The sequence below is a fragment of the Rhagoletis pomonella genome, unplaced genomic scaffold, assembly GCF_013731165.1.
Source record: "Rhagoletis pomonella isolate Grant_MI unplaced genomic scaffold, Rhpom_1.0 Rhpom_scaffold_00007, whole genome shotgun sequence".
NCBI lineage: Eukaryota > Metazoa > Arthropoda > Insecta > Diptera > Tephritidae > Rhagoletis > Rhagoletis pomonella.
This window is the reverse complement of record NW_023458561.1, coordinates 60369244-60386688: the sequence shown is the minus strand read 5'-3', so window position 1 is coordinate 60386688 and position 17445 is coordinate 60369244. Positions and strand designations below refer to the sequence as shown.

Here is a 17445-nt window from a genome sequence, read left to right as displayed (position 1 = left end):
CCAGCTAACTAAATACCATATGGCCAAATTACAGTAATAAAAACAAAGCCATAATTGGCAAAGCCGCACAGTGACGTAAATTCTACTGATTAGCTGTACATACATACATACATACATACATACATGTGAGTCAATAATAAATACCAGTAATTTGATATACATACATACATATGTACATATGTAGAATAAACAAATGTTAATGTAAATATGGAAAACCATGAACTTAAAAATGCACATTGCGTTTTTATTGCTTATAATTACTTTAGTATTTACACATAACTTACACCATTGAAGTGCTCTGTTTCCAAAGAAGTGGCGAAGATTTTTGCGATCGACCAAATAAATGTAATAACAGCAGGGCAGCCTGTAAAAATGAAAGCGCATAAATATGCTTAGTACAGTGAGAAAATATAAATTGGATGTAAAAGTATGTATATGATTTGTTATGAAAGGAAATGCAATCCAAATACAGGGTGTCCGGTGGCAGAATTAGGAATTAATAACTAAATTAAAAAAGAATTACTAATGATAAATGTTTATTTCAATAACTATTACAAAGAAGACAAGTGCGGATTTTGTTTTTTTTGAAAATTATTCCTCTAAAAATGTTGACCGTTACGTCGGATACACTCTTCAAATCTGACCTCCGTACTCCGAGCCACTCGTTGGAGAAGTGATGTTGGGATACAATTAACCTCACGAACGATATTTTTTTAGTGCTGAGATGGTCGCTGGGTTTTTTTCGTAGACTTTACTTCTGCGGTATGCCCACCGAAAAAATCCATAGGTGTAAGATCGTCGAAGGGGTCGTCGTAGGGGAATATTGTCGTCGAATATTGTAACGTGGACAAGATCTACCACGATCAGTTGCACACTAGTCACTGACCTTAAATACGCTTGGATTGCGAACGCATGTTGTTTACCCGTCCACTGAGACATCGTTATTAAATAACCCGCACGAATGACGAAGCTTACGCTGTGCCCACCCCGCCGATACGCTCAGAGGTTAGGGAGAAACTGTAAATCTAAAACCCAATTCTGCCACTGGACACCCTTTACATATGTTTAAAATAATATTTGATAAGAGAAAGCTACACACGAACAAATGCACGGAAATGTGCAAAAAAAAATTAATTAAATAAATGAACAAACCCTAGAAAAAATTACTTTAAAAATAACACAGGGCAACACTGATTTTGGTGCGGCAAATGTTAAATCCGTTTTTGATAGACTTTTTTGAGCTGATTACGAATCCGTAATTATAATGATTCCATCACGTACAGATTTTGAGAAAATCGTGGTCAAAGTGTCAAAAAATCGGGGTTTTTTCCATGATAAAAATATAGTAAGGTAGAACCGCTGAGAGTCACTTTCAAAATTCTTGACGTTTCCAAACAATATAATTTTTAAATTTACTCACAAACTCACACACACATTTTCATTTTCAATCTCAAGCAACAACAATTTCGAACAATTTCAATTTTTTATTTTCACTTTTATATGATTTTAAAATGTTGGCAAACCTCAAAAAAAATCATGGCCGACAAATTGAGAGAACGGTTCTACCTTGCTATGTTTTTATCATGGTTTTTTCCAATATTTGAGAAGCTCGAGCAAATTTTACTGCTCAATAAATGACTATAAGTGACCATAAATTCAATGTGCAGGAATGGTATTTTCAAGGATAGTAGTTCTTGCTGTAATCTAAGCCTAAGTGGAAGGTTCTATCACTTTTTTACTCTTTGCTAGAGCTTCTCAAATATTGCAAAAGCCCGATTTTTTGACACTTTGACCTCGATTTTCTCAAAACCTGTACGTGTTGGATCCTTTGTACTTACGGATTCGTAATCAGCACAAAAAAGTCTATCAAAAATAGCTTTAACATTTGTCGCACCAACATTTTTTTTCATTTTTGTTAGCCTGTGTAATAGGTAAAATATGCCAAGAACGAAAAAATAAAACGAAAGGTTATAGTAAAATTATTAAAATAAAATTTAAAACAATGAAAATAAATGTGTATGCTGCATCTTTATAAAAACACAATTATACACACCAAAATTGTATAGAACATGACAATACTTACCCCAGCCGATGGCTGTATATATGCCAAATCTAATATTATCTCTGGAAAATGTTTGTACCACCAGCGTGTAGAGATAAAGACCTGCAGGAAAATTCACATCAAATAAACAACCAGTGACAATAGAATTTACATTTAACAATTACCTTCGACAAACATCCAGAAGAAGTTTGTTAGATTGAAATAATGGAACATCATAACCAAAATAATGCACCCGGCTTCACTGGGATGCTCGGTCATCTGCAGAATTGAAATTGAAAAAGTCATAATTTAATTTAGTTAGTCAAATCACCCCCGCGGTCATGCAGCGGAGCAGCACAGCACAGAAGCATAAACAATAGCTGTAATGACCAAGTAACTTTGTTTTGTTTTTGTTTTTTTTTTCGTTTTTTTGTTTTAGTTTGTTTTGTATTTTTATTTGCAAAAGTCTTGCCTTACCACATGCAGGCACATCGTCAATATCCATAATAGCGCGGCGAGTATGTATGTAAGGAATAAATTCGCGTGTATGGTGTTGCGCAGGCATTTCAAGTCTCTGTGAAAATTATAAAAATAAATTAAAAAAATATACAAAATAGATCAACATTAATGTCTATATCTTATATGACTATATATTTATTTAAGCTTATTGCTTCAATAAAATTAAATTTATAAACAAAAATGCATACACACACATTTCCGCTTTATGTTTATTTTATACGAGAATATGCAATTTTTAAATAAAAGTGTTTACTTTACTTACTTAAAGAAATAGAAAACGATAAGCGCCAAAATGAGCGATGCTAAACTTAGAAAATATCCAACGAAATATATGTAGGAGGATAATTCAACTGTGGGCGAAATATCTGCAAAAAATATCGATGGTTGGCATTTCATGTAGTCGCTGTAATTGTCCCAAACACCATTCGCCGAGCAGTGACGCGTTACATTCTCTATGGGATAGAAAGTAATGGAAAGGAAAGTTAAGGCATAACCGATGTGTATATGTGCAAATAAAAGCGCTTTGAGTATGTATGTATATTTAGATAAAAAATATGCTTTGAGATTATGTATTAAGCTACACAAAACCGCAGATACATAGAGGCAGCATTTTTCAAAGAAGAATACAATTTTTACTAGTAAGACCCTTAGATTTTATTAAACCACCTAATCGAATGGTAGTGGATCTACGATTTTAGTTTTTCATATCCTTTTAAAGATTCCACAGTTTAGAAGAACGGTTTCTATTTCATTAATCCAAATTAACTACCGTAGATACAAAACGAGAAGCGCTCATCAAAGCACGCCGACAAAAACAGGTACCACAGAGTTCACCTGTGACATAAAAAGCCCAGTATTCCACGCTACGACTTATACATAAATGCAATTCAAAGGGTAGTTAGACTGGTAGTGGCTGTCTTCATCCAGAAAAGCATCCCAGTATGCAGAAAGTGAAGCGTTCACCAAATATACCCTCTGACAGCAGGTACGTACAAGTATACACAGAAAGCTGAGCAGCGCCGAGCTAAGCAAGGGGTTCACACAGAACGAGGCGGAGCTCTTCGCGTGGCATCGGCTGCAAAGATTTTCCAAACCTTACCATAAATGAGAAAAGTGACAAAATACAGCTTTGCTTTCAGCTTCAAAACGCTTCTGAAAAAGCACACTGGTGGTTCCAAACTTGAGGATGAAAGCACTGGCATGTATAGACCTAGGTTCTCCTGAAAATGGTGTCAAAGATAGGGTACAGTTGCAAAAATGTACTAGTAAAACTAGGAGCCAACAACTGGGTAATCTGATGGTGGCTTCCGGGCCATGAGGGCTTCGATGCCAACGAAAGGGCTGACACTCTAGCGAAATGCGGTGCCGTACGGAGCCTGGTCGGCCCTCAACCTTTCTTTGGTCCATCCAGGGGTTACACAGCAAAACGTCTAAGAGGATTGGAGAGGGAAAGGGTTTAAGAACTATCACCGGATACCCTGACAGGACACTGTAGACTGAGGTACATCTAAAAAAAAAAAATGGTAGTTTCTGAGGAGACGAACTACAGGTTTTGCGGGCTAGAGGAGGCATATAATATGTGATTGCCCGCCTATAACTCCACTCCATTACGTCCTGAAGTGCTAAGTTTCATTAATAGCCGAGGTTAGCAACGCCCTAATAACAATGATATTATCAACCAGGAATATAAGCTGATCTAAATCTTAACTATGCATAAATAATTCCAAAATCGACTAACTGATAAGTCAACGATTTTATTTGCCTTTGACAGTGATTTGCTTTAAATGATTAATTAATTACTTACGTCAATATTTGATGTCCTAATAGTAAGCGCGTCAAGCTTATGTTTCATTCAGTAAAATATAATCCCTGATATTATTTAGCGGACACATGTGACTAACCAATTAAATACATACATATATTTTGTTATCACTTTCAAGGGCTTATCAAGAGTGAATTCATTAGGAAGTGTAGTACTACTACACAACGAATTTCTAGCCAACAAACGAATTCCCGCTCACTTTCGAATAGCAAATTTGTGCCGTGCCTTACCTGTTGTATTGTAAAGTACGCCTTTGAATTCTGCAAAACATGGCTGTTTGGCTGTTGTAGCTGCCGCTGTAGCTGGCCAACAGAGTACTGTGTCAAAGAATGGCGGGCAGGTTAAATTGGCAACGATGCGATCGGTCGGATGTCGCAACTAAAAAGAAAGAGGGGAAAAATATTTATTTAACAGAAAACGTTTAATTAAAAAAGTGGACACTTAAAATTATTATTATAGTTAAGGAGAAATTTTACCACCAAGCACATTAGTCTAATTGTAAGATATTGAAATTTTAGAATTCATCGTCCTTGTATTAAAAATTAATGCACTCACTCAGCTTGAGGCCATCGATCGGCAATATGCTAGCAAACATAATTCTCATTTCTATTAAGGAAAATAACATTTTGCATTTCTATGCCGACAACAGACATACTTAAATGAATACCTAAATACCTAAACATACATATATACACACATATGCACATGCATGTTACCTCGCAGCAATATTGCGCTAAACAACTATGGCACAACTGTTGAATGTTGACTAATTAATTTGTGACCCACGGCGTATACTTTATTGCGTTAGCTTGTGGCTGCAAATTGCTGGCTTTGCAAAGCTGACAGTTACGGATGTACAGTGACGAGCAAAACTGTAACATGGAGTAACACTTTTTATATCAGCTGTCGCTATCTTTCCAAGTTCTAACGACATTCATACTGTTGTTGTATATTTTTATTGGTACATCTTTGCTTCCTCTGTCATAACGATTTGAAGTCAATTCAACAACATTAACAAAACCAGCAGACAAAAATGTAAATTAAGGCAAATGTTACAGTTTTGCACTCATATATTTTTAATAACTTTTTGACAATTTTCACAAAAAAAAAGAATTATTAACACAATGTTCAGTATGCTTTTGCTTTATTTAGTTCCTGGTTGCAATTTGGCATACCTAATGTGTATGTCTGTAAAAATTCTGGAGGTATAGCCTCCCATATATCCTTGGTGTGCTTTCACAGCTCACGTACTCCATTGGACGGACTTGGATACTTAGTAAGATGCGCTTTTAGTTGATTTCGCAAATTCTCGATGAGATTCATGTCCTCGAATTGTGGAGGTCATTTCAAATTAGCAGATTTCTGCTTTTGTTCCAGTCTTTGCGAACATGTGCAGTGTGTTTTGGTTGCTTTTTCAGCAGAAACTCTAATTTTTTCGACTACATCTTGCAAATTTTGTTGAAATATGAGCAGATACTGTTCCTTACGCATAATACGTACAAACGGATCAACAACATTTTTGAAATACAACCAGAAACTAATATTGACCGACCACTGTGATTCACAGTTTGCTTTACATGATGCGCTTAGGCTTAATTTGGGCCTTTGTTCCAATACCATGCCCGGCCATCTGCTTAAAAGCTATTAATTTAGTCTTGTCAGACCACATAAGCCTCAATTAAATCTTAAAAAATGTGTTTTTTATTGCGTTATGTAAGGCCTAACATATCCCAATAGGCAACGGTCCGGTTTTCGCGCGATGCAGCAAAACGCTGCCCCACTCGCACATGTATTTTGATCAAATTTGCTTTTTTCTTCTTTTATGATCCATTTTGCTCAATTTGGCAATTTTTCGCCTCACTATCTACTGATTTGCATTCAATTTTAATACCTTAAGCGCTTCAGTAGTAGTGCCTGCAGCGCTACTTGCAACTAAGTTCACAAGATATCGGACTGTAATATATTTTGACAGACTTCCTTTGTCCTTAGTAACACTTTAGGCTATATTTTTTCTCAGTCTTAACATTTTCATGTGCAAACTCCACAATTTTTTGCCACTTTTCGTGCGGTCCCGCCTTTCCGCAGTAAATCTATTATTTACATTTATAGTTCCTGATTAACTATATTATTTACTGGTGATCACTTCTTCAATAAACTACAATACAGAAAAAAGTCATCTGACTTCCAACTAAGTAAGAGATAACTGTCAAATGCAAAACTGAGAGTGAGTGCAAAACTGTAACATTTGCCTTAACTTACATTTTTGTCTCCAGGTTTTTTTATTGTTGTTGGATTGACCTCAAATCGTTATGAGAGCGGGAGTAGGGGTGTACCAATAAGAATATACAACAAAACTATGAAAGTCGTTAGAACTATGAAAGATAGCGGTGGCTAAAATAAAAAGTGTTACATCATGTTACAGTTTTGCTCGTCACTGTATGTATGTACATATGTGAAAATGCTTGCGCAAGCATTTAATCCTGCGGACCATGCATGAATATTCCCATATACTTTATCAGCACTGAAATAGCTACATACATATTAGCATCGCTACATACACCAGTATTATACGCGAATAAGGAAAAATTGGGTAAACATGTAAAATGTGTTAAATTTTGATTAAAGTTATTTATTTATTATTTTAATTTGTGAGTTTCTGTTTCCTCTTTGATTTCATTCATTAATTGAGTTTCTTACGATTATTAAAGTGATTAAAGAATTTTGTAGAGATTTTGACTATATGGAAATGATCGAGCATTTTTTTAAAGCATTGAAAATTTCAACTTCACTAACGTGTCCTAGCCAATTGATTATGACTTAAAATTTACGACTTCAAAACAAAAAGATAAAAAAGGTACAGGTTGCAGCTCGCTGATACTGCAAATTGAAAGCTCCTCGAGGGTGCTTCAATCCTTCAAACGAATATCATATTCTCAATAATTTTCGTCAATGGTGAGATTAAGGTGGTTGACACTCTGTACAGCCATCAAGAAAGTCACTCCAGTCACCTACTTAGGTCTAATGTGATGCCATTTGAGCGAGTTCTTATTCCGTTCCTTGAGTTTTTCGAGTGATACAATTACGAAGCCTTGAAGATTGCGAATGTCTGCAGAGTTCAGATCAGCCATTGGAAGATGTAACTATGTATTGAAAACAATAAAAAGTAGAGGAAAATCAATTAGGATCATGGTCTTATAAAGTTTATCGTTGATACTTAACAAGATCTGCTTAGTAGCGCTCTCTGATTCGTCCGTCTGTTCGTTGTAAATTCAATGAATGCTAATTTCGGTGTTTGCATGTGGTGCAACTGTGTGTACCTGTCTGCTGCACAGCTTCTGGATGTTTCACTGTTGTAGATTACAAACCTGAACTGAACCAGCCTCGAAGACGCTGCAGTTGTGAGGAAACCGTTTGCTGACGTTCAGTAAGAGCTCTTGTGAGTAGATCCTAATACCCTCAGTAGTATGCAGGCCAACCACTGGAACTGACGATGTGCCGACAAACTATTAGCGACATACATAGATAGTCTATTACCAACTTCACACAAACACTGCAATTCAATTCCCACCCATCACAGAATAAGGGCTTGAGGTGTGGCGGGAGACCGGCCTAACTCTGCTCCAACTAATGCATAAGCATAAGCAATTCCCGACACCAACCATCTTTTCACCTTCCCCCTCAAACTAACTCAGCTAGGAGCCCTCTCCCTTTGGTGTTACCACGTGGAAACAGAACGTTTTTTGGATCTACCGTTAGTTGATCGTGACGACAACATTTCTAAATCTAAATTAGCTAAAAAGTTTGATAAAATTTCTAGGTATACACTTGCCTATCCAGTTTGCTTCTATATATGGACTCTTATACATGTGTGCACATCCAGTGTACTCTCTATGGGTGGTTTTGTCTTTCCAGGAATGATCAATAAGTTTCCGCTTGCAGTCCAATTACACCGAAGTATTCAACATTTGTAGACCTTTGTGTAAGTCGGACTTCATTGATAGGCATGATTAATGTTAAGTTTGATCTCCACTCTGAGGGCTATTTCGCATTGAATATTCAGTTTAGTAGAGTTGGAAAATTGGCACTGCGATAGGCTATGTTATGGAAGATGCTGTAACCCATTAGCGTCAAGCAGTCTTTCTAGAATTTTACGAATGAAGAAGGTAAGGCTTATTGATGTAAAGCTTGAAATGATCTATAGATGATAGTGAGCAAGGGACATAGTGCTTCGACTGCTTTTTGAATTTCAGTGGGGAATATACCAGATTACCTTGAAGAGTTGTAGGGTTTAAATGTTTTGAAACTTTTTTTTACGAATTGCACAATATTCATTGCGGAGTTTAGGGAAAAGTAGTTCGTTTGCTTTAGGTTCCTCAGTGAGTACGTCTGGTATTTTGCTGCAAGATGAAGTCCATTCGCCGTCTGGATTTTGGATATAGTTTTGGGCAACTGTAGTTTTTGAAAAAACCTTTCGTAATCGGTTGCCTTCAGAGTTCTCCTTGATGGATACAGGATTTCTTTTGAGCTATTTTCGCGTATCAGTATTCCAAGCTGAAACTCAATTTTATATTATGCTTCGTCAATTCTTTGTAGTCGAAGGTCCCAAGGACACTGGACCTAACGTACTTAGAGTTTACTTTATAGGCGTTGGAGATAATATTTATTGATGAAATTTGCAGACTTTTTTCAACAGAAAAAAATAGTTTTTTTTTTGATGATCTATGGCCTTATAACAATTATATTCAACAATTTTATTAGTTATAGCTATTTCGGATATCACCACATCTCTTCATCAGACTTCTTCAACTAACTAACCATGTAAACTGTTGTTGCTTTTTACACTTTTTCATTTGTTACGCCAACTACAAACAAGCGCAGCTATTCCAGTGCTATTTAAACTTGATCATGTGGTTGTTGTTTTTGTAAATTGTGTTTTTTCACAAAATTTTCATTAAAAACGGCCTCAAGCTCAAAAAAAAAATACTTTCAAAAACTTGTCTTCAGTTTTTAATTACGACCAATTTGTCCTTCTGCGGGGAATAAAAAAAAAGACAATTTTTGATGCATTCATAACATAAAAATGTTGTTGCTAAGAAATCAGAAAAATTTGTGTCCCGCCAATGCAGCTCAAAGCATAAACAAGTCCGAGTCCTGCGTTACTAAAATGTAAAGTGTTTGCAAACTTTATTAATTTGGTGAGCAGCAAAAGCGACAAAGAAGCAATGGCTTTACGACATATTTTCTTTGCCAGAAAGTTCATGAAATCATAAGTCTCCATACAATTCCGCACCGTTCAGAAATAAATTATGAAATTCCTCCGAAAAAACCACAGACAAAATTCAAACAGCAACTTGACAAAAGTGGCTCATTCATTTTGGTAGGTGTGCACGCAAGCATACACAGATATAGACATACATATACATACTATATGTACACGCATTTGTGCTCATCATTCTACCAGGATGATTCTATTTATACGGCTCGCCCATTTTGCGACTCAATGCACCCACACACAGCAAAAGCAAAGCAATAAAATAGCGCCATAAATGACTGGCAAAGAGCATTACGCACGAGTGCGTTTGTACTCGTAGATATACATATGTACATACATAAAGAAAAAGTGGAATTTTACTTACCGCATAGTAGTTGGTGTCGCCAGTGAGCAGGTGGTGTTGCTCTACTTCTTCCTGTTTTTTCTGCAGATTATACGTCTGCAAGAGTCGCATACAATGCTCCTTCACCGTACGATTTATGTAAATATCATTCGCAGCGCTCGGCGGCGACGCCAAAATATCGCTTACCATAGCTAGCGTTTCAGTTGAGAAATTGGCTATAATATCTGTAAAATCGAGTGCAGTCGCATCATCCAAGCTTTCAACAACAACTGCACGCACATCCGATATGGACATTTTATTGACTGCACGCGGCGTTGCAGTATTTTGTGGCTATTACTGTTGCTGTTGATGTTGCTGCTGTTGTTGTTGTTGGCGGTAAATGGTATTTGACTTGAGGCATCCGGTGGTTGGGTGGCGAATTCGTGTGGCCACAATCGTTGTTCTTATAGCTTTGGCTAACTTAATGGCTTTGTTGTGCACTTTAGCCGATAGCAATTAGTTTGTTCTTATTAACAGGTTTATTGTTGTTGCGTTTAATGCAATTCGAGTTGTAGTATTCCTGTTGACACAAGCGCCGGCAGCGGTTTATTGCGGCTGCTTGTTGGGCGTGGCAGTCATTTGACCTACGAATTGTACGATTATAGTCCACATTGTTCGCGTGTGGGTGTGTGTGTGTGTTTTTTTTTTGTTTTATACAACTCTATTATGCTTTTCTTCTTTTCCTATTTCCTCACTATTTAGAAGGTGTGCTATGGTAATTACTAATTAGCCTTTATCTAATGTAATTGTTCGTGGCGCTGTTACCCTCTATAACACTCGCGAAATTCGAATGAAAATGAAATTAACGAAATGAATTTTCACTTTCTGTGGACGATGCGTTGGTTGGTTCTTATCTCTTGACAATAACTGTAAATAAAACAGAAACGAAAAACAATCAGAAAAAGTTGGCGGGTATTAAGTATAATGAATAAGTAAAAGTTTAAGAGTAAATAATAACCACGTGGGTGAGATTTTGGGAAACATACACACACATACATAATTCTTACAGTGTGCCACGAAAGTGCTTAGATAAACACTAGTTAGGCCGCACCACCTGGGTTTAAAATATTGTTGCAAGGAAATTTCGAAAATCGTTTTTTTTTTGGCCGCATTTTTATATATTTTAGGTGGCACTTATATTCGGCAATTTGTTTTTTTTTTTTTTTAAATAACTCTACTAGAATTATTAAAATCCTTCCTTGGCAAAAAGTTTAACAATTTTATGGGCTGGTTTCTTCAACTCATCTTAACTTAGTTTAGCCATTTTTTGGACTTAAGCTAAAAGCTTGCGTACTTTTTATTCTGCTTATTCTTGACTAGGTCCAAAAAATTGGCTAAACTAAGTTAAGTTGAGTAGGAGAAACCAGCCCTAAGTGAACTTTAATTTACTGACATTAAGGTGATAAGAACTCAGATCTGGTAAGGTTAATGAAATTAGGTACAAAAAATGTTCTCCCCGCGACAAGAACATCGGTATATCATTATTTAAGATCCGACTGTAAAATCCGAAGATATGACAAAAAATTTAAAAAAGCCTCTCCTACGTTCGGCAACAAAAATTCCAAATTACCTTCGAATCAAAATACTTCCATAGCAAAAGTTTAATAATTTTTGGCGAGATTTAATTCACTGACATTAGGCGATACGTTGGGATAGTAGGAACTGCGATCTGGTGGAAAATACTAGAATATTTTTTTTTTGGTAATCAATTAAATTTTTACCAATGTCTTTTTTTGTTGAAACTCTCGTAAACAACGCGCGCAGACGACAGCACTCAGACTATATTCCGTTCATGGTTTGGTTTTCCTGTTTCCTCTAAACAGTTTTAAACTTACGCGATTCGCGAAAGTCAAAGTAAATTTGCTGGTTGCTATATAGCTCAGATGATCGCCTTTTAACACAACGCGCTGCCAACAAAACATCATATCGAATGCTTGTGATGACGGAACAGAAGAACAAAACGTTTTCCGTCGCGCGTACTCTTCAAGGCAGGAAGGGAAAATGGCGTTGCCAATTACAGCCAGTTGTTTAAACAACAAGAAATTTCACACTAGACTATCTGCACTTAAAGTCTATATCAGCTTTGCCTGCCTGCTGCCTCTGTCTAATTACCAGCTATTTTCTTGGCATCCAAAATAAAACAAGTACATTGTCCAACTATTTTACATTGTTGAACCCGACAGCATAATTTCAACAATATGCAAGCTCGCACTGTATCAAAACAGCAACCATTTACTTTAAGCCTATAGTTGGATTTGAAGGCCGCCTCGCGGATTGAGACAGTAAGTGACGACGGTATTTTTAGCATTGCATCCACAGCAGCCTCAGATGTTGTAGACATATTGACCTCATTCTGCCTAATGACCATCGGCGCGAGCTCTGCGCAAATCAAAAGCACAGGATATACATACATACTCCACCAAACTTAATAGTACTCATACTTTCCTGCATGACTGTAAGACATACATATATTGTTTATAAGCGCGACATATTCACATATACATACATACATACATATGTGCATATGTGTGTACACAAATTCGCACAAGGGCGTAGGTAGGTAGGGGCAACTCTCAATCACGCGGCTGTCCCACATTGTCATATTTCTATATGGAAGAACTAGCGCCGGTTTCGAAACCATTTTATTTCTGCCCTATTTTCGCATAAAATTCGCATATTTCTATATTGAGCTGCACGACACTCTTCGTCATACCCGCTGTTTCTGTGTGGGCGAGGAGATTGGGAGATGGATTATACATATCTAATCAATGATAAGTTTATTGTTCAATCAAAATGAGAGTCAATTGGGGAATTTCTCGGCTGCCTTTTGTGGCTGCAAATTTTCGACATCGAACTTTCGTCCCGTCTATGACAAAGTTATCAATTGGGGTTTTCTACATTTGAAATGGGGCCAACCAAGTAGTTTTATAGATCTTTCGAGGATATGGTGTCTGGTACTACTAACTACCAAGTTCATATCCGCGGATAAGTCGAGGAACCTCTCTTTTAATCTCATTTAGCTTAGATGTGGATTGTGGAAATTCGTTCACTGTTTGGGGTGCCAACGAATGCTGCAAATTGCAATCTTCCTCCTTCCATCTCATTTTCTCTACAGTGGTAAAGTGAACACGTTATTTATCTAAATAAGCCATCCAGCAGTTGGATAGAGACACCTGTCCTATGGCGCATATCCGCAAAGTGTGGTCTTTGTTTCGTGCGTGGGTCTCCCAAGTTACGGCGTTAATTAACCGAGGTTGTTTAAATATTTTCATTTTGTGTTTTATCTAGAGTATTTAATTATTTTTTTATTTACATAGCGAGCTGCTTGCTCCAAGTCAGACGCACTTATTGGTTAACAGAATCTGCTGGCCTCAGCGGATCCTTAAACCGAATAAGACGGAGTGGTTCCCTCTCTATTTATAGTGATCCAAGGCTTCCGCGAGATGATTGAGAAGAAAACAATTGAAGAGTTTGCTGATAATATGTAAAATGTAATCTGTAATTCGTATATTAATCTGTGCCTCCCCCGTTGCTTTAGATTGTCGCTACGCCCTCGAATTCGCACGTAAGTAAGGAGTGCGATTAGATAAACTTTTTCTATATGAGGCGTGCAATCACAAGGCCGTACAAGAGAATTACCTGTTCATCAACTAAGATCCAAGGTTTTTATCAAAAGTTTGATATCTTCTTTTTGATAAAGATCTTAAAAATCAGTGCCAGTGCGAAGATATTTTGATAAGTAGATATATATGTATGCACATATGTATTTATACTAGTATACGTGTACAATAATTTGGCCGGCGCATGGAGCTTGTTATTGCGAAATATTTGCAACCAGGTATGTATGTATATACACTGCCGGAACAAAGTATTGGCACAGCAATTTTTTCACAATACATGCAACAATTTTTATTTTTATGTCCTTCCGCCAGTTTTATTTAAAAATATGGTTCATTCTACAACAAAAAACGTAAAGTTATAATTCCTAAACTTTGTGCAAAACTCGCGAAAATTCAGCAAATTTTCAACTTTTTAATCAGATTTTTTAGAATTTTTTAAAGTTTGCAGTTTTGTAGTCCATTAAATAAAATGCGAGTTCGGAGTTAGTCAAAAATTTTAAAGGCTTTAACTGCTTTACAAATCGAAAATTTGTATGAAAATGTTACTTTATAAAGCTCTTTAAACCTACTTTATTTTTTTATGAATAAGGCGATTAGAGTTTATAGACATCAATCTACCGCAGTCACGAGCAACCGTTATAACGAGTGTGTACAATTGGCTTTCGAAACAGTCACACTTGGAAATGAACGATCGTAAAATAATTGCCGTCAATTTTTTATTAAAAGGCACGTCAAACTGTTTCTTTGCTTTTAAAATTGTTCTTATCCTCAGCCGACCAAAAGTAGGTCGCGAGAAGAGTGTTCATCAAAATTTAGTAATGTAGCGGGAATTTCGAGTCGGAATTTTATCTGAGAATTCTAATAAAGTAATAAAATTATTCTTTTGATTTACCGCAGCTATCGAAATGCGTTCAAATATATGGCTAGACATCTTATATTTACTTATATATACATATGTAGTACATGCAAGCATACATGTGCTTATGTTTATAAGTATGTAGTAGTTATGCAAATAAAATTCTCATTTTTGCTGCTTCTAAGGTAAATCATGAATTGTGCTATTTAAAAAAAAAAATAGGCCAACATACTTTGTATGGAAGGAAATGCGTAACACCTTCGACATGGAGATGCCGCTTTTATATCGATTAAATCGAAAATCGATTAATCGAGCCCTACCGATTGCATTTTTTGCCGCTTTTTTAGTTCCGATTCGATCGGTGAATCGATTGAAAACAATTCGAGAATCGATATTCGACTTTTCGTCAATTGTTTCATATTGGACTACGATTTTCCTCAGAAAATCTATAAATTTGTAAAAAAAATTCTATTTGAGGCTGGTATCTACCCTTAAATAAAACATCTGGAGAGAGCAAAGACCAAAGAATTTAATGGCCTGCCTATCTCTCTCCTCCGACTGCAGAGCTCCTCAGGGTAGCCTCTTGAAAATAATTATACATGAAACTAAAAAATTGAAGTTCCAAATTTATGTGAATTTTCATACAAAATTTCAATCCTTAATTACTCTTTTTAGATAAAATTTTAGTACTTATGCAGTTTTGTAGCAAATTTTTGACTATAATGTGTAAAAAGGGTAAGTAGGAAGTGAAATATAGACAGAAAAAAAATAACAAATTAAAAACGCCCGCATTGCACAAAAGTATATGTTCGTAAGCTCCATTTTATAATACACTTCTTAAAGCAGTGGTTAATTTTGAAGTAAAAAATTAAATTTTCTCTCATTTCTAATAAAAAAAAAAACAAACACAATTTCAAACAAATTTAAAAATGTTATAAAATAGGACAGCGTTGACTTTTCCCTAGGCATTAAATGAAAATATTTTGATGAAAGGAATTTTTACAGACGTTCCCGACACCGTGGGCCATCTCAAGTCAGATCGATGTGTTGTTTTGTTTCCTTATAAAAATTAAATAAAATACGTTGAATGACAAAATATATGAATCGATCTTGGGAGATCGATTTAATTTTTTGGCGATTCTTTCCTGCATCGATTACTTATTTTTATTTCGATTCAAAAATCTATTTTTTGTATTTCGATCTGGCATCTCTACTTCAACAAAAAAACAATTATCAAAAATCAACGAAATGCATTCAAGTTTAATGGGTTTCAAACCAGCATACTCAAAAGATTCTAAAATTTTAAGCGAAATTTGAAATTTTGATGCAAATTTCTTGATATGAATTATTACTGTAAATGTTATATAAAGTTTGAGGATCGGATTCACATACATGCATGGTTTTTGTTATGGAATATGCTATATTTTTATAAAAAATAGTGAATATTAAATAATCGAAAGGAAAATTGTCAATGCTGAGGGCCGGCACTATATTTTTTGTTCACGAAGCCGTTTAGCGAAAAATGGCTCTCATCATCGAAGAGGATTTTACGAAGAAATTTGTCATGTTTCTTCCAACATCTCTAGAGTTCGCTTAGCAGATTTTGTTTTATTATATACTTCGCCATTGCCAGAGTAGCGGCTGTTTTAAGCGTGCGTTCGCAAAAAAAAAAAATGCAAGTGCTCACCGGAAAACTAGTTATAAGTTCCGTAATTTTTAAATCCATTTGCAGGATGTGCTTCAAAACGAACAAACTAAGATCTTCTTTAGCCAATTTTAGAGAGAACAAACGTAAAATACATAGTGTATGCAATAATTATTTTTGCTTCTAAGAGCTACTGTTTTGACGAAAATATGTCAGTACTCGGCTCTATTGTTTGCCTTTTTTACTATGGGCATCTCTTTTCCTAATCTATCTATTAAATTATATGGCTATTATGATGCGATTATGAATAGATAGCGCCACTAAAATACCTACACTTGATTAATGCGTGGTAGCTTTCGCACAGTCATGATATGTAGTATGCTAAATTGTATGTATATTAGGGTGGCCCAAAAATGCATGTGCAAAAAGGAAAGTCGGAATTTTTTTGAAATCAAAAAACATTTAGACGTCGCTCAAAGCGTTCAAAGTATTCCATGTACTTTATATGGGGAAAACCACTTTTCGTAGAATTTTTGAAAATTAATATTTTAATTTTTAAATTTTTAAATTAAAAAATATTTAGTATTAAAAAATGGTTAAATAAACAGTTGGGTATTGTTATTGAAAGTCCTCTGAAGAGCACCAGAATTTTCCATACCATTTCTACGAAAAGTTGTTTTTTCCCTATATAAAATACATGGAAAACTTTGAGCGCTTTGAGCGACCTCTAGATATTTTTTGATTGTAAAGTAAAAAACGTCGGTAATTACCTTCTAAAGTTTGAAAGCTTAATGTGTTTGGTTTTTTATTAAAATTTTCTTTCAGTGCCTAAAAGCCGCTAAGATAGAGTTTTATTTACATATAAATTGGTACTTAAGACCCAACCCTTAAATGTGATGCATTGCACTGGTCGAAGGAATTTGTTTAGGTACCAAATTATATTTTCAGCGATATCACTTTAAAAGGTAGTAAAAAAAAAAAATTATGAATAAAAATCGATTTTCGTTGTTCTAGGGCGTGCCAAGAACGAACGTTTTTTTTTCACGCTAAAATCTAGGTGTGTAATTACAAACTTTTTTTTGCTACCCAGTCTAACGTATAATGATAGTTTTAAATTTATTGCATGTGCTTTTAGTGGCATAAATGTATATACATATTTACCTATGTATGTATAATAATACAGGCATAGACATAAACATCCTTTATACATATTTTGCCGCTCTTCAACTTGTGAAAAGTGTTGTGTGAATGTATGTTAATAATGAATTCATTATAAATAATGGTTGTA

At 35.5% G+C, this 17445-nt stretch overlaps 2 protein-coding genes across 3 annotated transcripts in view; one reads left to right on the top strand and one right to left on the bottom strand.

Annotated features, from left to right (window-relative positions):
- LOC118743222 (diuretic hormone receptor) overlaps positions 1–17445 on the top strand; it is a 108507-nt gene that overhangs the window by 19935 nt on the left and 71127 nt on the right. The window lies entirely within an intron of this gene.
- LOC118743929 (diuretic hormone receptor-like) lies at positions 270–10904 on the bottom strand. Its single transcript, XM_036476689.1, has 7 exons — positions 10019–10904; positions 4613–4760; positions 2823–3012; positions 2519–2615; positions 2227–2320; positions 2084–2164; positions 270–364 (listed from the first exon to the last, which is right to left on the bottom strand). The coding sequence occupies exons 1-7, from the start codon at positions 10289–10291 to the stop codon at positions 270–272; spliced, it is 978 nt and encodes a 325-aa protein (XP_036332582.1). The 5' UTR covers positions 10292–10904.